General features: G+C 52.6%; 1 protein-coding gene across 3 annotated transcripts; it reads left to right on the top strand.

The window, feature by feature from the left end:
• The first annotated feature begins 7,904 nt into the window (after window positions 1-7,904).
• On the top strand, window positions 7,905-22,152 carry STK11IP (serine/threonine kinase 11 interacting protein). Of its 3 annotated transcripts, none has more exons than XM_035007043.1 (25): window positions 7,905-7,992; window positions 8,162-8,247; window positions 9,829-10,034; window positions 10,223-10,297; window positions 10,558-10,653; window positions 11,031-11,138; window positions 11,262-11,333; window positions 12,635-12,761; window positions 12,974-13,077; window positions 13,213-13,308; window positions 13,544-13,585; window positions 13,770-13,916; window positions 14,115-14,199; window positions 14,768-15,049; window positions 15,239-15,444; window positions 15,758-15,874; window positions 15,976-16,153; window positions 18,090-18,320; window positions 18,417-18,520; window positions 19,498-19,595; window positions 19,677-19,855; window positions 20,083-20,164; window positions 20,367-20,437; window positions 20,920-21,167; window positions 21,770-22,152. In XM_035007043.1, exons 2-25 carry the CDS (start codon window positions 8,187-8,189, stop codon window positions 21,917-21,919), a joined length of 3,165 nt encoding a protein of 1,054 aa, XP_034862934.1. In that variant the 5' UTR covers window positions 7,905-7,992; window positions 8,162-8,186; the 3' UTR covers window positions 21,920-22,152. The 3 variants fall into 3 exon arrangements, with proteins under 3 accessions (XP_034862934.1, XP_034862933.1, XP_034862936.1); XM_035007042.1 differs by having other exon boundaries at window positions 15,722-15,874; XM_035007045.1 differs by lacking the exons at window positions 7,905-7,992; window positions 8,162-8,247 and having other exon boundaries at window positions 9,972-10,061; window positions 15,722-15,874.
• The last annotated feature ends 2,614 nt before the right edge of the window (window positions 22,153-24,766 follow it).

Below are 24,766 nucleotides of genomic sequence, written 5' to 3'. Positions count from 1 at the left end.
GAAATCAGAGAGGGAGCGAAACCGTAAGAGACTCTTAACTGTAGGAAACAAACAGAGGGGCTCCTGGGTGGCACAGCCGGTTAAGCATCTGTTTTCAGCTCAGGTCCTGATCCCAGGGTCCTAGGATAGAGCCCCAAGTTGGGCTCTCTGCTGAGCTGGAGTCTGCTTCTCCCTCTCCCTCTGTTGGCCGCTGCCCCCCTGCTTGTGCTCACTTTCTGTCAAATAAATAAATACAAGCTTAAAAAAAAAAAAGGAAACAAACTGAGGGTTGATGGAGGAGAGAGGGGTGGGGAGGATAAGGTAACTGGGTGATGGGCATTAAGGAGGGCACATGATGTAATGAGTACTGAGTGTTATATAAAACTGATGAATCACTGAACTTTACCTCTGAAACTAATAATACACTATAATTAATTGAATTTAAATAGAATAAAATAAATTAAGAATAAATAGAATAAAATAAAAACTTCCTCTCACATTGTATTTCCTACTTTAGAACTCTTTTCTTTTTTTAAAAGATTTTATTTATTTGAGAGGGAGAGAGAGTGGGGGGGAAGGGCAGAAGGAGAGGGAGAAGCAGACTCCCCGCTGAGCAGGGAGCCCGGTGCAGGGCTCCATCCCAGGACCCTGGGATCATGACCTGAGCTGAAGGCAGACGCTTAACCGACTGAGTCACCCAGGCACCCCTCTACTTGAGAACTCTTATTAGCTGATACTGAAAGTTTTAGATTGGTCCTCCATATATCTTAGATTTTCCTTTCAATAAATACTTCCCATATTTTGTCTTCTACTGTGTGATACAAAAACATATTACCCATTTTGGTTGTTCCGTTGAGGGATTTTTGTTGTTTCATAATCATGTTCAATTTTTCCTATTTTGAATATGAAATACGTACATGAATAATCATGTTTGTATTTTGTCTTGTACTGTGTGGTACAAATACATATTGCTCATTTTGGTTGTCCCATTGAAGGGTTTTTGTTGTTTCATAATCATGTTCAATTTTTTATATTTTGAATATGAAATAAGTACATGAATAATCATGTTTGCATTTTGTCTTGTACCGTGTGATACAAAAACAGTGCCCATTTTGGTGATTCTATTGAGGTGTTTTTGTTGTCTCATAATCATGTGCAGTTTTTCAGTTTTTTTTTTTTAAATGCGTGTGTTATCTTTTTGCCTCCAAGAATGTTATAATTATTCTGAAATCCTGTTCTTGCTCTATGAGCGATTTCACTGGGTGAAAGTTCTTCTCTACGCTGGATTTGATAGCTCTTTCAAGATGTTGATTTTCTTCTTATGTTTGGTAATTGCTCATTAGAAACTCAGCTTTTATCTGAGATTTCCTGTTAGACTGTTTGTGCTCTCCATTTCTATGCTGTTTAGCAAAGAGGGGGATGAGACAATGGCATGGTGCACGTTGTGATATACTGTCAATAACTGGCTGGAGGCATATACTGATGGGGGAGAATTTTGGCCGCTCATCTTCCGCAAATGTGCTTCCCTTTCCTCCTAGGTGTCACCAGCTATGAGGAACAAGGTCCTTTCTTTCACCTAATGATCTCATATCCACTGCCCTCACTTGGAGGCAGGTAGCTTGCTGGAGTTTCTCGGCCCCAGGAGACAAGAAGGGGGAGTGTGTGGGGGGTGGTTAACATGCTTGGTGCTGCCTATTTTGGCACCCTGAATCATCAGTGCCTTGTTGGTGACTTCTGAGCCCCAAAGCTCCCAGGATCCACCCTCTTTGAGCCTTGGAGTGATTTTGGTGCTGTTTTCAACTCCTGCGGCGGTCAGTCAATTGCTCTGCACATTTTGGGCCGTGATTTTCTTTTCTGACCAGTTTCTACCTGCCATCCAGCTTTTAGGGAATTCTCATGGCTTCTGGTCCACCAGGGGCTCTCCTTGTTGTCCAGGGTGATTATGAATTTATATTACTTTTTTTTTTTTTAAGATTTATTTCTAAGTAATCTCCGCACCAAATGTGGGGCTTGAGTTTATAACCTCGAGATCAAGAGTCATATGCTCTTCCAACTGAGCCAGCCAAGCGCCTCTATATTACTTATTTTTATATCTTTTGTATGTTTTCATTTCTAACCAGCTGGGATGGAAGGGAGAGGCTACAGTGTGTATTCTGTTTGCAATCTGGGACTGGAACTATCTATACCATAACACTCATCATGTTGATGGTAGGCAGAATAAGAGGCCTCCTCCCTTCCCCCCAAGATGTCTGTGTCCTAATCCCTGGAACCTGTGCAAATGTTATGCTAGATACCAAGGGAGAATTAAGATTGCAGATGCAATTAAAGTTGCCAAACAGCCAACCTTACAATATGGAGATTATCCTGGATTATCTGGGTGGGCTCGATGTAATCACAAGGGGCCTTAAATGTGGAAGAGGGAGGAAGAAGAGTTAGTGTCAGAGGGATTGATGCGATGAAAAACCCAACTGGCCACCGCTGGGGGTGAAGATAGAAGGGGGCCAGGAAAGTGGGCAGCCTCTTTAAGCTGGAAAAGACAAGAAACAGGTTCTGCCCTGGAGCCTCCAGAAAGGAACACCGCCCGCCCACACCTTTATTTTAGCCCAGTGAGATCCATTTTGGACTGCTGACCTTCAGAGCTGTAAAATAACAAATGTGTGCTGTTTTAAGCAACTAAGTTGAGTGTAATTTGTTACAGCAACAACAGGAAGTGAACACAATGTTGAAATGTGATTGTGGGTGTCTGTCCTTCCACCTTACCCCCAGCTTCTAGAGAACAAGAGCCATACTGTTTCTCCTTTATTTCCTGGGAATCCAGTACAGGATCTGGCACCCGGTCAGGGCTCAGTCAATGTTTGTGGAATGAATGAGAGAATGAAAGGCTGCTCTCACTTTTTTTTTTTAAGATTTTATTTATTTCACAGAGAGAGACAGCGAGAGAGGGAACACGAGCAGGGGGAGTGGGAGAGGGAGAAGCAGGCCTCCCGCTGAGCAGGAAGCCCGATGCGGGACTTGATCCCAGGACCCTGGGATCATGACCTGAGCCGAAGGCAGACGCCCAACGACTGAGCCACCCAGGTGCCCCGCTGCTCTCACTTTCTGAAGTAAGATTGCAAAGCAGCCAGTACCTTTCCCCTTTCCCAGGGCCTGGACACCCGAAGCCCTTTGATCGCAACTTTTCTTGGCTTTCCTTGTCCCCCATTGCGGGTCTTATGCTATTACACTTGCAGCTCCCTCCCATGCTGTGGACGGTGGCCCTCCCCTCTCCAGCCCTGTGTGCAGGAAGAATTGGGATGGAAGACACGCGTCACATATGTACCCGACTTTGCCCACAGGCCTTCTTGCTCTCCAGGATCCTGCTGCTTTCCTCTCTTCTCCCAGCTGTCCCCAGCCGGCTTCTGTGCTTTCCCAAGCAGCTTGAATGAGGGATGTAGCTTTTGGTTCATCTCTTTTGAACCACAAGGTCCCCATCTTTCTTATAGCACTTCTGAAACCCCTTCCCTTATGATCCCAGAGGTTTCCAGGAGAGACAATGAAAAGAATTAAAGGCACTCTCAGATGACCTTGGGTTTACTATAAAGCCACCCAGGGACTCCCTGAGTTCATTTTCTGCAGAATGCAAAATTCCCCAGGCTGGGCTTTCCGAGCTGTTGCTGGGTCACTGCGATATTCTTATTTTGTTGCTTCTTTTTCAGGCAGCCATTCTCAGGCCCTGGCTTCTCTAATCCTGAGCTGAAATTGGCTTCTGCTTCTCTGGCTTTCCCTTCGTGTGCCTTGTGTTCAGTCTCTCCAGGAACCAGGCTCTGATGGGCTCACTTGGTCACAGTCTAATGCACGTTCTCATGCCAGACCTCCTGTAATGCTGCTGATTTGTTCCATATGTTTGATTCTGGTAACCAGGACAATTCCTGGGCAGTCTTTTGTGGCTAGGTCTGGTAGCAGAGCCAAGAGAATCAATGTGTGGTAACTTATGTGGCAAGAACTGCCTCTGACCACTGGGTCCTGGGGCTGTCCGTGCCAGGCACATGGACGCCCCTAGAGTGCAAACTCCTCTAACACAACTCTGTTTTTGCAGGTGATAATTCACACCTCTTCATTCTCTTCCATTTGCCCCCTTTTCCCACTCCATGAAGATACCTAGTTAATGAAACAAGTAGATCATCTAATTTCACCCTCCCGACCCACAACTCAATTTCAAGCGTGAACTTTTCATTTTGGAGGCATCCTTAGGTCTGCATCATCTGGTCTGCTGCAGGAGGCTGGAGCACCTCAGCAGTGAGGTCCGGATCTAAGATGATGGCTCATGTCTTAATAAGGAACTGTTACTTCTGTTCCCCTGTGGGCAACAGTCTAGGGGCCTGCATGCTCCAAAGGTATCAGAAGCAAGCGGGACCAGGACTCTGAGGTCTGTATTCTCTGGTAGATGACTTTTTTTTTTTTTTTTAAGATTTTATTTATTTATTTGGCAGAGAGAAAGAGAGCACAAGCAGGGGGAGCGGCAGGCAGAGGGAGAGGGAGAAGCAGGCTCCCTGCCGAGCAGAGAGCCTGATGGGAGCCTCTATCCCAGGACCCTGGGATCATAACCTGAGCCGAAGGTAGATGCTTAATCAACAGCCACCCAGGGCCCATGTCATTTTAAAAAAATTTATTTATTTATTTATTTATTTATTTATTTATTTATTTATTTATTTATTTTAAAAAAAGATTTTATTTGACAGAGAGAGACACAGCGAGAGAGGGAACACAAGCAGGGGGAGTGGGAGAGGGAGAAGCAGGCTTCCTGCAGAGCAGGGAGCCTGATGTGGGGCTCGATCCCAGGACTCCGGGATCGTGACCTGAGCCGAAGGCAGACGCTTAATGACAGCCACCCAGGCGCCCATGTCATTTTTTTTTTTTTTAAGATTTTATTCATTTATTTTAGAGAGAGAGGGAGAAGGAGAGAAAGAGCACCAGTGTGTGTTGGGGGGGGGGGGGAATGGAGCAGAAGGAGAGAGAGAGAATTTCAAGCAGACTCCCCACCAAGCATGGAGCCTGAGGAGGGGCTGGATCTCACAACCCCGAGATCACGACCTGAGCTTAAATCAAGAGTCGGACACTCAACCAACTGAGCCATCCAGGTCCCTCTGACTTTGTCATTCTTGTATGAAGACTCTTTCCTCCCTTCTAGAACTCCACCCCTGCTGCCTAAGCTGGTAACCAGCTCACCTTTCCTTACCCCTTTGATCACAAGCATTTTGCAGAGGCTACCCCAGGGAAATTAAAGGAGTCAGGGTGCTACCAGTGACAGCTGGTTACATTTTACCGCTCTCCTCACACTTATGAACATGACAGTGAAGCCTGAGGTGGATGAGCTGTACCTCTCTAATACCAGATCTGTGCTGTGCTGGGAGGTTTTAGTCATATGCTTGGAAGGTGCAGTGGAGCATTTTTTATTTTGGGGCAGCTCATTGTCCTCAAACGATTGAACAACTCATTATTTGTATCATTAAAGTCAATTTATCACATATAACAACAAAAAAAATCCATGTAATCATGGTTATTCCTGTATTGTGCTCTATTGATCTAACCATTTTTGTCTACCTCTTTGTCAGTATCATGCTGCTGTGGTTACTGCTGCTTTTTTTACAGGACATTTTGCTACTGCTAAGGCAAGGCCCCTATTAGTGCCTCTTACTCTTTTTTTCCCTCAAAATGTTTTGGCTGTGCTCATGTGAGTCTTCCAGAGGAATTACAGAATCAACCTGTTAAGTTCCAAAATCTCCCCTTTGGGATTTTGATGGAAATTGCATTAAATATACATCATCATAATATCAAATCTTCTCATCAGGAACATTTTGACTTTTCATTTATTTAGGTCATTTAAAGTTCTCGGGTTTTCTTCATACATTTCTCAAAATGTTCCAGGTATATACTCTCTCTTTTTCCTGTTTCAGCGAATGGGATAATTTTTTTTTTCCCATTTCAGACTTTCATTTTTTAAAAAGATTTTGTATTAGTCAAGGTTCTTATGGTAGCAATTTACAGAGATACACTCTTAGGCAAAAAAAAAAAAAAAAAAGTTGGGTGGGAATTCTTTGGAAGGTGGCCAAGGCGTCCTCTGCAGCCTGAGGGCAGAAGGGGGAGTGGGCCTCACAAGGGGGCCTGGAAACAACTGCTTAGTTTCTCTGTGCTGCTTCTCTGAGTAGATGTTTTCCTCTCCCTCTGTAGTTTATAGCTTTCTTTGCTGCTCTCTTTGTCTCACTCTCACATTTCTGGGAAGCAAAGTGATGTAGAACAAATCTGGCTACAGGGTCTATCCATATGAATGGAGCAATTCTCAGAATCTACAGGCTGTGGAGACACTCCTGAAACAGATTTCAAAGCTCCGTAATGCCAGGAATTTCAAAACAATCTGTCTCCTCTTGCCTAAGAGGGTTAGAGTTGGCAGAAATGGTATGGAAGAACCCTTCCTTCCTAGTTCCAGGTGATTGATAAACAGGGGCCGACAATCATCACTGCTCTGGGATTAATAATTCAACAAAAATATATTGAGCCCCTACTGCTTTGCTGTTCACGATGTGCTTCTACTTACTTCATTTTGGCTCAGATCACACAGTATCCCATAAACGCTAAATTGTGTGGTTTAGGGACATAAATTGCCATTTCACATATTTTGACTGTAGAAAATAAGATCCTTCAAATTTTGCAACTTGAGATAAAGATAACTATATTCCTACCCTCAACTGGCATAGGATTCATTTTGATTTCCCTCTGTAGAAAAGGCACTTATTAAAAAAAAAAAAACAGGGCGCCTGGGTGGCTCAGTCGGTTAAGCGACTGCCTTCAGCTCAGGTCATGATCCTGGAGTCCCGGGATCGAGTCCCGCATCGGGCTCCCTGCTCAGCAGGGGGTCTGCTTCTCCCTCTGACCCTCCCCCCTCTCATGCTCTCTCTCTCATTCTCTCTCTCAAATAAATAAATAAAGTCTTAAAAAAAAAAAAACTCTCCTTGAAAACCAAATTCTGTTAGAAGACTTTTTTTTTCGGGGTAGGAGACTTTATTTCACGGGAGGGCTGGGAGGGAGAACCTAGACAGAGGGCAACAGGCGGTGTGGTAGGGGGTGGACGCTTGGACAGGGACTGGGTTGGGGAAGGGCTGCCCCTAGGCCTGTTGGGAAGGAGAAACTACATTTTTCTTTACGTAATCTAGTTCAGTAGTTGGCCTCCTTTTTTGACTGGGAGCCAGGTGAAAGCTACAACAGGAACTTGGAACCAGGAAACTTCGGCAGTCTTGACGAAGTTAGTTACTAATTGAACGACCTTCGCAGGGAACCTCGCCTCTGTGAACATGCTTTCTCATTTTCAAACCCGGCATAACAATTTCTGGATTCAGGGGTTATGAAAGGAAACACAAAAAGCAGAAGACTGGATACACGTGAGGCATTACCAATCGCAGTGTGAGTCTGACACTAGCGAAGGAAAAAAGAACAACGAGTTTGGAGGGACATTAAGGAAAAAGTCTCAAGGTGACTCCAGAGGTGGCATCTTGGCAAGCCCCAGCTCCTTCAGCAGATACCAAAAAACTTCACATGGCGAACACGCTTTCCTTTAATTGGAAAACGAGTGTTCGCTTTGGCCGAGTCCTTTCCTGAGAGAAAAGCCCATTGCTCCAAACAGTGCTTCCCCGCCCAGTCTGCAAACAACGAGTCAGGTTTTCCTCACAGGCCTGGAGGGGCCCCGCCGAGCCGAGCGGGAGACCCACGCTGAGCGGAGCCCACAAGCCGGGCGGGTGTGGGGGCAGGGATGGAGGGGCCCCGCTTCGGGCCCCAGCAGGACCAACTGCCGAGGGACCGCCCCGTCCGCACCAAGCCGTCCCCGCCCCCGTCGGACACGTAAGCACGACTTAGGTCGTGACTTCCGGCATCGCAGCCGTGCTTTCCGGTTGTGCCGCCTACCCGCCTTCCTTCCGGGGCGGGACTTCCTGGCCATTATTGATAGGTGCCGGACTGCAGAGCTGGTGGGAGAGCACACAGGAGGTCAGTCTGGGGGGCCAGGCCTTACGCTCCTCGAAAGGGTACCCGGGAGGATGCTCTTCCTCGCTCTCTTTCTCACTTTTTTCTCCCCGCGAGTCCTCGTTTGCGCGGACGTCCTGGGCTTTTGGTACCACCCCCCCACCTGAGGCTCTTCCGCTTCCTCTTTTCCCAGGCTCCGCCCCCAGCGTCTCGTGGCCATGACGACCGCCCAGCGGGACTCCCTGGTGTGGAAGCTCGCGGGGCTGCTGCGGGAGTCCGGTGAGTGGATACGCGGTTGATCTGGGGCTGGGGCAAGGTGGGGGTGCGCCTTGCCTTCCAGAGACACTCTCCCCCTTAGGAAACAGAGTTACAGGTTACGAGGATTCGGGCGTCAATTCATTTTTTTTTTTTACTCCTCTGAAGTTTTTTCTCTCTGGTGCCGTTGCTTGCAGGGTCCTTTGTTTTTTGACATTTCACACCTTAGCCATCCTTCGAGACCCAACTCCAGTGCCACTTCCTCAATGCGTTCTCTGAAACTCTCAGAGGAAAGTGATCTTTACTTGGCTGTAAATCTCTGGAGACCGGGGACTGGCATAATCATTGCTCTTTGTCAAGGCACTTAGTATAGTTAAAAGCACGAGATTTGGAGTCAGATGCGCTTGGGTTGGAATCCCAACTCTTCCAAACGTGGCGAAGTTGTTTAAGTTTTCTGAGCTTCAGTTTTCCACAGCAGGAAAATGGCATAATGATTGTACTTAACTCGAAAGGTTGTTGTGGGGATTAATTTTAACCCACGTAAAGCATTTAGGACAATGTTTGCATAATACGTAAGGGCTCAAAATTGGTAGCTGTTGTTACTACAGTTTCTTCTCTCCGGCCTGGGCACAGTGGAGCCACAGTGGTTCAATGTGTGGTTGACGTTAGTCAGTTTCCTGACTTTGTTATTTACATAAAATGTAAACATTGGGGGAAACTGGGTGAAGAATATAGGGTACCTCTCTGTAATATTTTTGTAACATGTTTTGGCTCTATCATTGTCTTAAAAAAATAGTAAAAAAAATATTTCTCCATGCCTACCTCACAGCTGTACGTTTTAGGTGCGGTGGTGGGTACCAGGGTGATCAAAAATGTCCTCAAGGATGACAGTCTCATTAGAGCAATTTTAACACGGAGATGGAGAATAATACCTCAGTGCTATAAAGAGTGGTTATTCTTTCTTTGACATGCATTTTGGGATGGTTTGAAAATTTCTGTAAGTGTGCATATTACTTTTGCAATCAGAGAAGTAAAGATGAAATACATGGGGTATCTGGGTGGTTCAGCGGTGGAGCACGCGACTCTTGATCTCGGGGGTGTGGGTTTGAGTCCCACGTTGGGCATAGAGTTTACTTAAAAAAAAGGTGAAACACCCAACCAACTTGTACGTAAAGTGAATGATTATAGCATAAAAGGGCAGCAGTGTTACACACTGAGAAGCCTGCCTGGAGGAGGATAGTCTCGAGCTGGGTAGAGTGGAAGGGAATGTGTCAGAAAATGAGGAATCTGTGAACCGAGCTGACTGTATTCCCAGCACCGTGAGTAGACCAGACTCTCCTGCGCAGATGGTGAAAGAAAATTTGGAAAAGTTGGTTGGCTGTAGTGAACGCAAACTCCTGTCATCAGACTGAAGAGTTAGGACTTTTTGTGAAGATAGAGGGGAGCTGTGGAAGACTTTTGAGCAGGGAGGAGACAGTATGACCCCAGCAGTGGGAGATCTACCATATGGATTGGAGTGGGTGTATCCTGGGTTCACAGAGTCTCAGAATAAAGGGAAAGACCCCTTTGTTATGTTCTCCTTCCTGTCTGCCCCTTTTCCTGCAGGTGACGTGGTCCTGTCTGGCTGTAGCACACTGAGCCTGTTGACCGCCACCCTGCAGCAGCTGAACCACGTATTTGAGCTGCACCTGGGGCCATGGGGCCCTGGCCAGACAGGCTTTGTGGCTTTGCCCTCTCACCCTGCCGACTCCCCTGTCATCCTCCAGCTTCAGTTCCTCTTCGATGTGCTGCAGAAAACTCTTTCACTCAAGGTCGCTGCAGTGGGAATGGAGTAGGATGTACGAAGAGCCCAAGAGCTGGGGGGGTGGGGGCATGGGTGCAAGAAGTCTGCAGGGCCCAGATGGAGAGGGTGTGAGAGCTGTGGGTGGCTGTGTGAGTGGGGAGAGGCCAAGGAAAGGGAAGTGTGCTGGCCTCGGTGACATGAGTTTTTTTCTTTTAGCTGGTCCACGTCCCTGGTTCTGGCCTCCCTGGGCCCATCAAGATTTTTCCCTTCAAGTCCCTTCGGCAGCTGGAGGTATGGAGTGTTGGGGGATGCCGGCACACAAAGCCCAGTTTGAGGCAACCTTTTGGGAATGGGGAAAGAGATGGCCCCCCATTGGTGGGTGGGCCAGGCCTGAGTGTGTCCACTGCTCTGCAGTAACGTGGCATTCATCTCTTCCATTTAACGCTTCCCTGAACCATAGTTGGATTTGTCATCTTTTCCCTCCCCATAAAAGAAGGAATTGAGGTGAAGCCTCTGTCTTGTGAAATTCTGTCTCCCTCCCTCCCTCTCAGCTCCGAGGTGTCCCTCTTCATTGCCTCCGTGGCCTCTGTGGCATCTACTCCCAGCTAGAGACCCTGATTTGCAGCAGGAGCATCCAGGCATTAGAGGTAAGGAGGATGGGGGCTGGGTCCAGATCCCTGTTCTGAGGGACATACAGGACCAAGTTCTGCCGTTCCCTTGTCTTTGCAGCCTTCCCTGCTTCCCGCTTCCCTTCAGACAGTGGTTTTGCCCCCTCTGCTGCACTCCTGTAGTGCTGTGTACCTGTCTGTCGTTTATGGTCACACCTGCCATCTTGTATTCAGTATTCTTGTATCCGTCTCCACATTCTTCCCACAACAGACTCCTGGGGGCAGGGCCCTGGGCTTGCTTTCAGTCTGTTTCTGCAGACCAAGCTTAGTATATAGAGAACAAATGAATGACTGGGGGACAATGGCTTGGAGCAGGGAGGAGGGGACAGCGGAGGTAATGGAGCACCCTATCTCAGGAGCTCCTCTCAGCCTGTGGTGGTGACCTCTGCTGTGCCCTGCCCTGGCTGGCTCTGCTCTCTGCCAACTTCAGCTACAACGCACTGACTTCCTTAGACAGCTCTCTGGTGAGTGCCTCAGAGGGAAGGGGGTTTGGGGAAAGACAGGGGGGCCCTTAGGGAGGAAGGCCAGCTGGCTGCCTGGAGGTGTCTGATTCTCTGCTGCTTTTCCCATCTCCCCCCCCCCCCCAGCATCTCTTGTCAGCTCTGCGCTTCCTGAATCTGAGCCACAATCAAGTCCAGGACTGCGAGGGCTTCCTGATGGTGAGTGTGAGCAGGCTGGTTGGGGCTGGCCCCACTTGGCTCTCTGGTCATCCCACTCTGACCCTCTCTCCTGGACCTGTCCCCCACCCTCCCCCAGGTAGGGCTATATCCTGGAGGCAGTACTCTTGGGGAGCTCAGACTGTAGCGTAAGAGAAGCCAGTGTTCAAATCTCAACTCCTAAATTGTTGTGTGACTCGGGACAAACTAAGCTCTGAGTTTCTTAACTGGTCAAGCAGAAATCCTAGGAGTACCTGTTTTTATAGTATTAGAGTGGTCATGGAGGTTGTGTGATGTTACTTAGCCTGGTGTCTAGCTCAGAAAAGGTAGCTTGGGGATGATGGGGAAGAATCTTCTCCAAGTCTTATTGTCAGGGACAAAGTTGGATGGTAGTTGCTGTGGTGAGAACAGATTTTAGTAATATACTATTGCAGTAGTAATAAGCTATCGTGGTATGTAATCAGTAGTAGAACCATTTTAATTTGTAATAAACTTTAGCATAAACTAAACTCAAATTTGATTTGTGCAGAGATTGCTGGATGTTTTAAAGGCATAGTGAGGGAGTGGGCAGGAGAAGGCAGGGACTTGAGCAGATTCTTTCCTTGACCGAACTAGTCAGTGTTATTTATTTTTATTTTATTTTATTTTTTTTTAAGATTTTATTTATTTATTTGAGAGAGAGAGAATGAGAGAGAGCACATGAAGGGGGGAGGGTCAGAGGGAGAAGCAGACTCCCTGCCGAGCAGGGAGCCCGATGCGGGACTCGATCCAGGGACTCCAGGATCATGACCTGAGCCGAAGGCAGTCGCCCAACCAACTGAGCCACCCAGGCACCCCGAACTAGTCAGTTTTAAACCTCTGAAGTCAAGGAAGTGGAAATTTACAAAAAGCAGGAAGGGGGTGTTGGTCCATATGAAATCCGTCTGGGTCTGGGATTGCTAACTGGTGCCTGCCAGAGTTAGCCTTCTACCTTCCTACAGAGGCTGGGAGACGGGGGTTCTGTCTTCAGCTGTTGGCTGGAACAAACTATATTCTTCTGGCAGCCTTGGGTTTTTCTAGGAGGGAAGGTAAAGGGGCTGGAATTGTCTTCCCAAGGACGTGGCCTTGAGCTATTAGGAACTATGCTAGGATTTGTTCAATTCTGTTAACGTTTGGTGGGGGGGGTGGAGGATGGGATGAACTCATTTGTGCAGAGAGTATGCAGTCTTTATAGGCTAAGGTTGAGGCCTACTTGAAAAGAAGGCTCAGAGAAGCCCGGCTAGAGTCTGGTCAAGGAGAGAATCTTTGTCACCACCCCCTTTCAGGACTTGTCTGAGCTCTGCCATCTGGACATCTCCTATAACCACCTGCGTTTGGTGCCAAGAATGGGACCCTCGGGCGCTGCTCTGGGGACCCTGATACTGCGAGGCAATGAGCTCCGGAGCCTGCAGGGTGAGTGGGGAGTGTGGGGGGCCAGGGAGTAGGAGAGGGTGGGGCGAATATGGAGGGTAGAGGGCCAGTGTGAGACTCAGCCTGGGACCCGCATGCCTCCAGAGCCTCAGGTGGGCCTACGGGTAGGTCTGAGGTGCCCAGGCTGGTCTTTCTGCTCTTACCAGCCCCCCCGCCCCCAATATGCCCTTCCTCCCTGCTCGCCTCCACCCCAGGCCTGGAGCAGCTGAGGAACCTGCGGCACCTGGATGTGGCGTACAACCTGCTGGAAGGCCACAGGGAGCTGGCGCCGCTGTGGCTGCTGGCTGAGCTCCGCCAGGTGTGTCCTAAGTGCTTCCGGGACCTGAGGGCCAGCTCTGTGCCTCTCCCTCCCTCCCCAGGCTGATTTGGTGAGTGCCCTTCCTCACACAGGGAGGCCTAAGGCCCATCTCAGTCTCTTCTTCCTGCCCTTCAGCTCTACCTGGAGGGGAACCCTCTGTGGTTCCACCCTGCGCACCGAGCGGCCACTGCCCAGTACTTGTCACCCCGCGCCAGAGACGCTGCAGGCGGTGTGAGTGATCTTCTCCTGTCCGCTCTGCTTTCCCTGTCCTGCCTGTCCCACCCCCTGCCCCGTCATCCGCCCCCCACCCCAGCCCTGGGTGATGGGCCGCAGTCCTGGCCCCCCTGCTTGTTAGGCTGCCCCCGCCCCGAGCCTGCTGGTCCCTGCAGGGCTAGGAGGGCTCCCCTGGGTGGGTGGGCAGGTACCCCGCCACCGACGCAGCCCCTCCCCTTTTATCTTTGCTCAGTTCCTTCTTGATGGGAAAGTCTTGTCACTGACTGACTTTCAGGTTAGTGTGCGGGGAGCGCTGGGGGTAGGCCATCCCGGAATGATTTGGGAGGACATGACAGGGGTCCCAGGGTGGGGGTCTTTCTGGGCAGCTACAAAGTAGGGCCCATCCCTCGGCTAGGCCGGTAGGGCAGAGGTGCATCTCTGGCTCCAGCCTCGCTCTCCTTCCCGTTGTCACACGCCAGACTTCCACATCCTCAGGGCTTGGCTCCTCGGCCCCACCTCTGCCCTGGTCAGCGGGGAGTACTGCCGAAACCTCAGGCGGCCCTGACTTGAGTGACAGCATCTCCTCAGGGGGCGTTGTAGCCCAGTATCCGCACCGGAAGGTTAAGGTAAACAGTGTCCTAGGCCACCTTCGCCTGGGGTTGGGTCCCTTTCTGGGGGCTCTGGGTTGTGGATGGCCTGGGAAGAGAAAGGCCTCATCCTTGCTTGTTGGTGGGGTTTTTTGGGTTAGGTTGGGTGTGTGGCCATGGACGGCAGGGTGGGAGGCCCTGGCTCTTCTAGAGCATCGGTCCTGTGTCCACCTTCAGAGCCGAGTCCGTGTGAGGCGAGCAAGTATCTCGGAACCCAGCGATACAGACCCAGAGCCCCGGACTCTGGACCCGTCCCCAGCTGGTAAGTCCTCTGTGGCCCCAGCTGCCCTTGCCCTAAGTCCTGTCTTCAGGCTCTGGCCCCAGTCTTCATGGTAGGAGGGATTCTGTCTGAGGTGGAGCAGAGCGTTGTAGAGGGCCTCTTAGGCTTTCTTCTTTTCTAGTTTAAGGAAAAAGGAGACCACCCATGGGTAGCATTTTCCAAAGTGTTTTTAAAGGAACGTGAATTGTGCGGGATGTCGAGAGGTCACTTGCTGAAAGGATCCCATGGGAAAAGCTGGGCTAACCAGAGTTAAGTAGGCGTCCTCCCTGCAGGACATCTCAGGACCTCCAGTTCACTCCCGTGTATTTCCAATCTCCCCAGCAGCGTATGCTGCGTGGTTCCGACTTGTGTGTGGGCATGGCATTCCATAGAACGTCCTTTGAGACGTGCTGCTGAGGGGAAGCCTTGAGTCTCCCTCTGATCCCCACCCCCCATCACATCACACACCTTTAGACTTCACCCCAGGGAGCAGTTGCAGAAGAGGCTGGGGTCGTTGGGGGTCGTGGTGAGGGCGTGGGCTTGCTAAGCAGTGCACCCCTCACCGGCCCAGGGAGGTTTGTGCGGCAGCATCGGGAACTTGAACTCATGAACAGCTTCCGGGAACGGTTTGGCTGTGACTGGCTGCAGTATAGGAATCACCTGGAGACCTCCGGGACCTCTGTTGTGGCTACCTCTGAGATCCCTGCCCTCAGCACACTGCCCCTGAGCCCAGGGTCTGTGCCCGGCCCTCCACCCCCAGAGAAAGAGTCACCGCAGGAAATGGCAGAGGAGGTCAGGCTCCTGCCAGAGACCCAGGAGGAAGTGGAGGTGGAGGAACAGGATGAAGTGGAAGGTGAGCACCGAGCGCTCATTCAGCAACCGCCAGGGAGACCGGGCCAGGTGCTGGTGGTGTATCTGGGCGAGTTGGGAAAACCCAGACTTGGGGCAGCTGACCCCTTCTGGATGGAGGGCCACCCCACGGGAGGGTGGAGTCGGGGATACCTCTCCCTTCTTACAGGTTGCTCTCCTGGTCTCTCCTCAGTGGAACTGTGTCGCCCCATGTTGGTGTGTCCCCTGGAGGGGCCCGAGGGCGTGCGGGGCAGGGAATGCTTTCTCCGGGTCACTTCTGGCCACTTGTTCGAGGTGGAACTCCAGGCAGCTCAGACCCTGGCACGGCTGGAGCTCCAGAGCCTAGAGGCAGCTGAGGTGGAACCTGAGCCTCAGACCGAGCACGAGGTAGTGCTCGAGGTGAGCGGCGGCATTAGGGGTCCTGGAAGAGGTGCTGGGCCTTTTGCTGGAGCCACTTGGGACAGCACAGCTGTTGGGTACCAGGCGCTGGGTCGTGAGTTTCCCCCAGTCTGTCGTTGGTACTTGGAGCAGAGCAGGGGAGCTGTGGGGGGCGAAGGCATGGCCGCAGACAGCTTGGAAGGCTGAGCTGAGGAGTAGGGCTGCTAAGCTAGAGTGTGGATGTCAGCAAGAGCATTTTCATGATATCCAGAGCTACGATTTTCTTCCCTACTGTCAGCATCACCCAGATCTCTCGGATCCCCTCTGTGCGCAGGGCTCAGATCCACTCCCCGGGGCCCCTGTCCTTGTTCTGCGCTTCTCCTACATTTGCCCTGACCGGCAGCTGCGTCGCTATGTGGTGCTGGAGCCCGATGCCCACACAGCTCTCCAGGTAACCGGGCCTAGAGCGAGGCCAGGGCACGGGGGGGAGGCCTGAAGGGCCGAGGGCCGGGGTCCACTGCTCACAGCTGTGTCTGGCCCACCCTGTTTCAGGAGCTGCTTGCTGTGTTGACCCCAGCAGCCACCACAGCTCAGCATGAGCTTGGGGAAGCGAGAGACCTGCTACGGGGCAGACTCCAGTGTCTACGTTGTGGCCATGAGTTCAAGCCAGAGGAGCCCAGGGTGGGGTTAGACGGTGAGGAAGGCTGGAGGCCTCTGTTCCAAAAGACAGGTATGCACCTTGCCCTTGCCCTTGCCCTTCTGTCCATGGGACTCCCACCGTTTCAGAGACAATGGCTTTGAGAGAGGGAATACAGAGGGGGCACCCCAGGGAAGGAAGGAGTGGGGACCGACTCTTCTCTCTGGAGGAAAAATAAAACTGTCTGATACATTTGCTAAAAAAAAAAATGACAGGAGCAAAAGAAGAAATTAGATCCTTTTCTTTTTTCTCTAAAAGTCAGGGAATACAATCTCTTTAACTGTTGAAACATACTCATTATTTTTTCATAACTTGAAGGCTTTTTCCACTTTTTTGGCTGATAATTTAGAAACTCCATAAAAGTTCCTTAGCCCTCACTGCAGTATCGGGTGTAGTGCTGTCCTCTGAGCATGTTTGGCTGTTACGTAAGATGCTTTTCGAGTTGGCTGAGGTGGTCCCGCCTTGACTGACCTTGTAAGCTACTTGAGATCAAGTGGTGTCTCATGGTATCTCCTCACACCCTGTTCTTTAAAGTGAGAGATTTTTCCACTGCAGATTAGTCAGAAAGCAATGTCTTTAAAGATCCTAAAGAGAAAAGAAATATTCTCGATACCATTTGTGTTGAAATGCATGACTTTAAAAAAAATCACGTATCTGTCTATGTATCTATCTATTTGTTCATCTATCTATCTATCTGACAGAGAGAGCCAGCGAGCACAAGCAGGGGGAGTGGCAGGCAGAGGGAGAGGGAGAAGCAGGCTCCCCGCTGAGCAAGGACCCCCCAACAGGGGGGCTGATCCCCGGGTCCTGGGATCATGATCTGAGCCAAAGGCAGACACTTAACTGACTGAGCCACCCAGGTGCCCCGATTTTTTTTTTTTTTTTTTAAGATTTTATGTATTTGCGGGGAGCGGGGCTCATGAGCAGGGGAAGGAACAGAGGGAGAGGGACAGGCAGACTCCCGTTGAGCTTGGAGCCCAGGATCCCAAGATCATGACCTGAGCCAAAGTCAAACACTTAACGGACTGAGCCACCAGGTGCCCCAATATTTTTTTTAAGATTTTATTTATTTTGAGAGAGTGCAGGAGTGTGCGTGTGAGCAAGAGCGGGGCAGAGTGGGAAGGAGAGGGAAAGAATCTGAAGCAGACTCTGCGCTGGCTGTGGAGTCTGACTTGGGGCTGATCCTGTGACCCTGAGATCATGACCCAAGTGGAGCAGAAACCAAGAGCTCGGTGCTCAACTGACTGAGCTACCCAGGCGCCCCCCGGGTGTGTCGTTTTTTTGATCCTTGCTGTCCTTATTTGCAAATTGGGATCCAGAGAGTTTTAATTCTATTGTCAGAGGGTCCAGCATATGCCTGTTGTAGCTGCTCAAAGTGTTCCCTCTCTCGCTGCCGATCCCCAACCTGGATTCTTTCTTTACCTGATCCGTTCACCCATCCTGATGACCCTATAGGACAGGTACTGTCATCACTCCTATTACAGAGGAGGAACCAGGCTCAGAGAGCTTAGGTGACTTGTCATAATTGCTTAGATGACAGCTATTAAGTGACGGAGCCTGGAATTGGACCCATACCTGACACCCTGCCTTCCTGATCTGTTGATTTGGGGCCTTCATATGTGGCTGGTGGAGCTTCAGAGCACATGACAACCCGAGACTGTGGGAGGGGCCCAGAACAGTTTGGTTCTCTCTGAGAAGGCCTGAAATAAGAAGATGGGGTATATTTTGAGGAGGTCGTGGGCCATGGGTCTGGGTTTGCTCCTCCCTCACTGGGATGGAGAGTGGTTGGCTAACTGGCCTGCCCAGGAAGTGGGGGGAGGGGGGTGTTGGGAATGGTGGGGAGCATAGGAAGCTGGAGATGTTGGCCAAGGTAAATCTGAGAGGGGGTGGGGAGCATGATGAACACAGTGGGGGGATTGTGGCGCTGTGTGTCGGGGTTCACAGGGCCTGTGCTCATCCTTCCTTCCAGAATCTCCTGCTGTGTGTCCAAACTGTGGTAGTGATCATGTGGTTCTCCTGGCTCGGTCCCTGGGAACCAGCCATGGGGAGCACAGACAGGACGAACAACCGCCAGTTCCTTCGCAGACGGCCAGCGCTGTCCATGACCCTCCTGACCCCAGTGACCACAGCAGCAGGGCTGACGGGGCCCCATCTCAGGCGCCGGTCTCCCAAGATCGCCACGGTTGGAACCTCAGTCCCCGTGAGTAGAGGTGAAACGGGACCCAGGTGGTGTTCAGGGAGGCAGGAGAGCACGGTTGTCGCCCGGGCAGGCTGACGGCCCACGGCTCGCCCCCAGCCCCTGAGCGCCACGGCCTCCGCTCTGTGGACCACCGACTCCGGCTCTTCCTGGATGTCGAGGTGTTTGCTGACGCCCAGGAGGAGTTCCAGTGCTGCCTCAAGGTCTGTGCTGGCCTGGCGCTGCCCCGCGCCCCTCCCTGGCCAGAGTGCCCGCTGTGTCCCCCACAGCAAACCGTGTCAGCGCAGGGGCTCTGGAAGCCCTGGGCCAGGCGGCCGGTTTCAGCTCCCACGGTCACTCACAGTGTGGCTACGGACACGGTCCTTGATATGGCGAAGCCTGTTGTTGCCACTCCGCGGCGGGGATAGCGCTGCCTACCTCATGGGGTGTGTCAGTGGGCGCCCATGGCACTCACAGGGGGCCTCCTGTCACCGCTCTAAGTACCCAGGGTTATCGGTCCCTCCGCGGGCACCTAGCATCTGCACGACACTAGGATTTCGAGTAAATCCGTCTCGCCATCTGTCTTGTATTCTGCTGTGAGAAACCCGACGATCGTGAGGTAGGAAAGTTCTGGAATCAGGCTGAGGCATCGGATCCAGCCTGAGTGACGGAGCCTCCCCTTCTTGGGGAGCCGATCTAAGATCTAATCCAGGGCTTGAAGGATGAGTTCTAGAGAAGGTGGGGGATGGTCTGGGGAAAGGAAGCAGCACCTGTGTCGGGGGCCTGAGAGCGGGGCTAGCTAGTGGGGAGAAACTGTTGCTGTCGGGACGGCAGGGGGTGGGCTGGGGAGGGGGCAGGGGCCCTGGGAGGAGTCTGAAGAGGCAGGCAGGGGCCAGTTCAGGGGCAGCCTCAGGTGTCTGCCAGGGAGTTTGGACTTGATCCCAAGGGCCGCGGGAGCCCCGGAGGCAGGGGAGTGGCGGTTGGTTTTGTTGTACGGTAGTCCGGCAGAGTGTGGAGGGCGGGTCGGAGGGGGCACGATGCCAGGCAGGGAAACCCGCCAAGCCCGCCTGTGGGTCAGGGTGCAGGGGGGTGGCAGGCGAGGCCGGATGCATGAGCAGTGGGAAGGGTCGGGCCACGGTGACTCTGCTGTCAGCCCGGCAGCCGCCTCCCTTGTCCCCTCTTTCTTTCCTGTTCCCCGTAGGTGCCACTGGTGTTGGCAGGCCACCCTGGGGAGTCTGTGTGTCTCGTGGTGGTGTCCGACCGCAGGCTTTATGTGTTGAAGGTGACAGGGGAGATATGGTGAGCGAGTGGGGCCATCAGGGACAGGGCGGGGCTCCCTGGGGGTCTCACGCCGCTCACTCTGGCCCTCCCTCTCCACAGTGGGCCTCCAGCCAGCTGGCTCCAGCCAGCCCTGGCCGTTGCCCTGCACGACCTGAGCGGCATCGAGCTGGGGCTGGCGGGACAGAGCCTGCGGCTGGAGTGGGCGGCCGGGGCGGGCAGCTGTGTCCTGCTGCCGCGAGATGCCAAGCGTTGCCGGGCCTTTCTGGGCGAGCTCACCGGTGAGAGAGGGAAGGGGGAGGGAAGGGAGGTGCGGGGAGGGCGGGTGGGGGCCGAGGGGTCACAGCTGCCCACGTCCGGCAGCCACGGCGGAGACAGACAGGTAATGGGACACATCCCCTTTAGAGGTTTCTGAAATGTAGGGTCAGGAAGGTCTGGAGAGGTGCAGAGGTTAGGACAGAAGAGATGGAGTCTCTGAGGTTCCCTGTCCCTGGCTGGCTCTGTCCAGCTGTCTTACAGGCTCTGCCCCCCAGCTGGAGGAGCCGCGTCAGTGCCACAGAGGAGGAGGTGACCCCGAAGCACCGCCTCTGGTGAGTGGATGGGAGGTCGAGGCCACGGTTGGTGGCCAGACAGCCGCTCCTGGAGCCCGGGCCATCTCCGCAAGTCCCAGCCACGGTTGGGCCCTGAGCACCTGGGCCGGCCTGTCCTCGTGCCCACACCTCCCGCCCTGGTTCCTCCTCCCTGCCCTTCTCAGTATTTCCCACCCCCTGGCTGACCACTCCTTCCCCCCAGGCCATTGCTGGAGAGAGAGACTTCCTTGGAGCCGCCTCTGTTCTTCTACCTTCGGGTGTTCCTGGTGGAAGGTGAGGCTTCTGTCTTCTGTCTTGCCCCAGGCCCCTGGCTAGGTGCCCCCATTGCCTCTCTGTGCCCTTGTAGCACTTTCAGTTTCTGGAATCTGGACTTCTCTCAGGCACACCCCAGTGACAGCTTCGGTCTTCTGGCCTCTCTTAGTGGGGCTAGTAGGTTTCCTGGGTCCTCAGAGACCTTTGCTTTGGGGTGCAGGCTTTCTGTGATGGGGAGCAGATGGGCTGGGTCTGCTCCACCTAATCCGGTCAGAGGAGGCAAGCGGATCTTTCTCATGGGCTGGGTGGGGGGCAGGTTCCCTTTGTCTTGGGCCTCAGAGGTTTTGGAGGCTAGAGATGCCTGGAGTTTGGAAAAGGGCCTCCTGTGACCACCTTGGCAGGGTGTGGTTCACCCCTCTCGAGTGACACCGGGAGGCTGCCCGGCGAGCTGGGCTCCTCTGTGGCTTTCCACTCTGGGCCTCGCCCTGTCTCTTTCCCTCCAGGCCCTGTGACCTGCCCTGTGTCTCTGTTGGTGACTCTGTCCACCCTGTACCTGTTAGAGGAGGACCCTGCAGGCTCCCAGGCAGAGCCCGCTCTTCCTGCAGCACCTGGCGAAGTCTCTGAGACGCGCCTGCCCTCGGGGCTGGGCCCTTCCGTGCGTGTCAGGGAGCAGTGGCCTCTCAGCAGCTTGAGCTCGGTGCTGCTCTATCGCACGGCCCCAGGGGACCTGCGGCTGGTCTTCTACGATGAGGTGTGTGTGTGAGAGAGAGAGAGAGAGAGAGAGAGAGAGAGAGAGGTGGGGCGGCGGTGTGGAATTGCGATGGGCAGTTGTGGTGGAAGGAACACAGAAGTGGGGCGTGAGGAGCTGCGGTGCTCGCTGGATGTGGAGGAGCAGCAGGGAGAGAGGGTGGCGGTTGTGGGCGGTGGAAGCCCGCGGGCCTGGGGCCAGGCTTGTGTTAGCTGGGAGGCGTTCACATTTGGATGGGCCCCCGGTGCCAGCCCTCTGCTCTTCCCAGCCGCCTTAGGCCTATTACAGATGGAGAAACTGAGGCTTGGGGGCATTAGCCAGTTTGCCTGGGTCACAAGTGGTCAGTCCAGGAATCGAACTCCAACCAGTTCCTTGGAGTTGATTCCAGAACTTACGTTCTAGAAAACAGGGTGGATTAAAGAAACAAGATAGTAAACGTGGAAGCCTTCTGTTTGGGGGTGACTTCAGTAAGTGTTGTGCTTCAGAAGCTCAAAGTCTGGGTCTGCTGTGGAGGGGCACAGGCTTGGGGAAGGAAGCAGGCCTTGGGGCAAGGAGGGGTGGCGGGTCCTCCGTGAGTCTCCCCTCACTGCCACTTGCTCTGCTAGGTGTCCCGGCTGGAGAGTTTCTGGGCCCTTCGTGTTGTGTGTCCAGAGCAGCTGACGGCCCTGCTGGCCTGGATCCGGGAGCCCTGGGAGGAGTTGTTTTCCATCGGACTCCGGACTGTGACCCAAGAGACCCTAGATCTCGATCGGTGAGGCCTCCCTGCCGAGCCCGCTCTGGCCTCGGGAGCCATGGCTGCGGAAGCTCTCTCTCCCCGGACTCTGGCTGCGGACTTCTCCGGGAGGCCCAGACGACCCACGGCTCAAGGGCAGGCTGAGAGACGTCGCCTGGCCTGGTCTGGCCCAAGGGGATAGGCTCCATGGTCAGTAAGAATGTTTCTCCTGCACTTTTTCTCAGGTATCAATAAAAGTGTTTCCCTTTTGGATGCCATGGGGAGAGTTTCCGTGTGTCACTCAGGCCGCCTGCCATTCCTTCACCTCTTCTAACAGAAACCGTCCTGCCCATAGCTCTCCCTCAGTGGACAGCCCAGCCTTGTCGGTCCTGTGAGCCCCCATTTCCAGACCCCCTCTGCCCCAGCCGATGGGAGCAAGTGGGACCCCGGGCCCATGGGTGCCAGGCCTCAGCCAGCTGTGCCTGTTACGGGGGCCCGATGAGGAAATCGCTGCCGAATAAATGGCTGGACCAGTTCGGTTCTGGGCACTAGTGAGGACATCTGGCCTCTGGCGCTCAATGAGGGGGTGTCTGGGGAGAAGGGGTGTGGACTTGGGCTGTGGAGGGAGTGGTTGCCTCCTCTCAGCCCTGCCTCATGCAGCCCGGCGGCCTGGTCAGGTGGACCCCATGCCTTCACCTCGGTCCCCGCAGCCTCAGTGACCCATTCCGGGGTGCTCACATGACTCAGTTTGGTTGCTGGAGCACCCAAGAAAGAGGTACGCTTTCCCCATGAGGGGTGCAGAGAGGGTAAGCCTGGAGCTGCCGGCCACGGCAGGGGAGCTTTCCTGAGAACGGAGCCGTGCAGAGAGAGGCAGAGTGGGAGCACGCAGGGCTGGGTCCTGGTGGTGTCTTTGGAGTTCCTGGGTCCAGCCGTGCCTACAGGCAGGTGCCCCTGGGACTTCAGGTTATGTTAACTAAAGGAGACTCCTTCCTGGTTTTTTTTTTTTTTTTTTTTTTTTTTGGCTTAAGCTAATTTGAATCAAACAGTGAGCCATGGAAAGGGTCCTAACTGCATAAATCCCCACCCTGACTTGAGCAAGCCTGACTTGGGATTTGATTTTTGCACCTGAAAATGAACATAGCAGGAGGAGTGGCACCTACAGGTTTGTGTAGAGAGGCCCTGGGAGGAAGGCTTGGGCAAGGAGCCTTGGAGACTCAAGTCAGGCTGCCTTTGAGTCCAGAAGCTGGGCTCTGGCTGAGTCTGCTGTGTGGTTTTGGGGTGACTCTCATCTACGGAGCATTTACACGCCAGGTGCTGAGCCAAGTGCCTAATGATGGTCTCTGCTGCTCACGGGGGTCCTGGGAAGGGGGTGGCATCTTGTTATAGGAAATAGGCTTAGAGGAGTTAAATGACTTGTTCAAGGTCACATCAGTAAAGGGAGGAGCCCTGATACATCCAGGCTCATGTGACTTCACAGCCAGGGCAGTCTGCAAACCAGGGAGCCTCACTGCCTCCCCTTCCCTGTCTCTGATGGGCCTCTGAGCCCTGCCCCACTCACGGAGGGAGCCTGGCCCACCCAGCCCTGCATAATCTTCCGCTTGTCCAGGATGGGCAAGCTGGATGGACCGTATGTATCTGAAGTAGTGAGATAGTAAGTGATGGATTAATTTGTGGGTGATTTTCACTCCTTCCCTCTGAACTGTAGAGAACAAAGATGCCAATCTGTAGGTGTTAAGTTGAAGGACTAAGGGTAGGAAGAGATTTGAAAGGACCATAAAGGGATATCAAGAGCTCTACAATGGGGAGGGGGAGAGTTTTTAGAGAAGGGCATTAGGGGCAGTGTAGGAACAATTCCCCTTAACACTGGGGGCTCTCAGGGTGGAGGGGCCCTGGGCCAAGCTCCATGTTTGGAATTAGGGAGGCCAGTGACCTGTCAGATGCTCCCTACACCACCAGAGCACATGGAGATGGCCTTTTGGAAGCACTTGGCAGGTTAGTTGCCCAGATTTCTCTTGAATGGCGAAAGGAGGGGGTCTAGAGGATCCTGTGGGTGCCTGGCATGCAAGGAAGTCACCTGAGAGCATGCTAGAGAGCTTGCCGATTGGTCATTGGAGGAATGCAGCAGGAAGATGGTATAATAAGCCCAGCCCCCAAATGGGGATGTGATGAAGTTAGACTTGAATCAATTGAATTGAAATCATTGATGAGGCTGAGTTGATTTGAACGTTACCAGATTAACTTCTCTGTTGGTTGGAAATGGGGGTTTGTTACAAGGATAAAGTTGAGTTATCAAGAAAAAGGTCATTTTTGCATACCTGAATTTGGAGGACAGCCATGTTTCCGGAATTTCTGTCAATTACCATTGGAAAGGTCAATATCGGGTTTGGAAGGCGTGGACCTAGAGAGCAAGGGGAGTGTGGTTTCTTTATGGTGGTCTGGGGTTACTCCTTTCCCCCCACTAGAAGGCCTTTGACTTAGGGTTCTTGGGGGAGGGTTATGCTCTGGAAATTTGGTCAGGGCTCACTGTAAAGCTATTTTGGAGAAGTCCAAGGTGGGGCCTGGGGTTGGGGTGTTTTGTGTCCAGAGAAGACTGAACTGGGCTCCTGGGGCCCAATTCCACCCTTGACCCAGCCAGCCCTCTGCAAACCCTGGGGCCCCAGAGGATGGAATCTTTTGGGAAATAATCAATGCCCTGGAGGACAGTCACTCAGTCTCCTGCCCTATAAGAGCAAAAGTACAATAGAGAAACCCCTGGATCCTGAAGAGGGGAAGGAACTGTGGGGCCCTAGGAGGGAGAAGCCTTTGATATTGGTTAGAGCCCGCTCCTTTCCCTAGTTGTGCCTTTTCTTTCTTTCTTTCTTTCTTTCTTTCTTTCTTTCTTTCTTTCTTT

This window comes from Mirounga leonina, unplaced genomic scaffold (assembly GCF_011800145.1).
Source record: "Mirounga leonina isolate KUSES-001 unplaced genomic scaffold, KU_Mleo_1.0 Mir_151, whole genome shotgun sequence".
NCBI classification, from domain to species: domain Eukaryota; kingdom Metazoa; phylum Chordata; class Mammalia; order Carnivora; family Phocidae; genus Mirounga; species Mirounga leonina.
This window is presented reverse-complemented; position numbering and strand designations above follow the sequence as displayed.

Excerpts from the sequence above, each read along its gene's own strand:
- STK11IP (XM_035007042.1), top strand. The coding sequence starts at position 8,187 with ATGACGACCGCCCAGCGGGACTCCCTGGTGTGGAAGCTCGCGGGGCTG. Across the intron at positions 15,445-15,721 it reads AGCACGAGGTAGTGCTCGAG|CATCACCCAGATCTCTCGGA; the intron begins GTGAGCGGCGGC and ends CCCTACTGTCAG. Across the intron at positions 15,875-15,975 it reads ATGCCCACACAGCTCTCCAG|GAGCTGCTTGCTGTGTTGAC; the intron begins GTAACCGGGCCT and ends ACCCTGTTTCAG.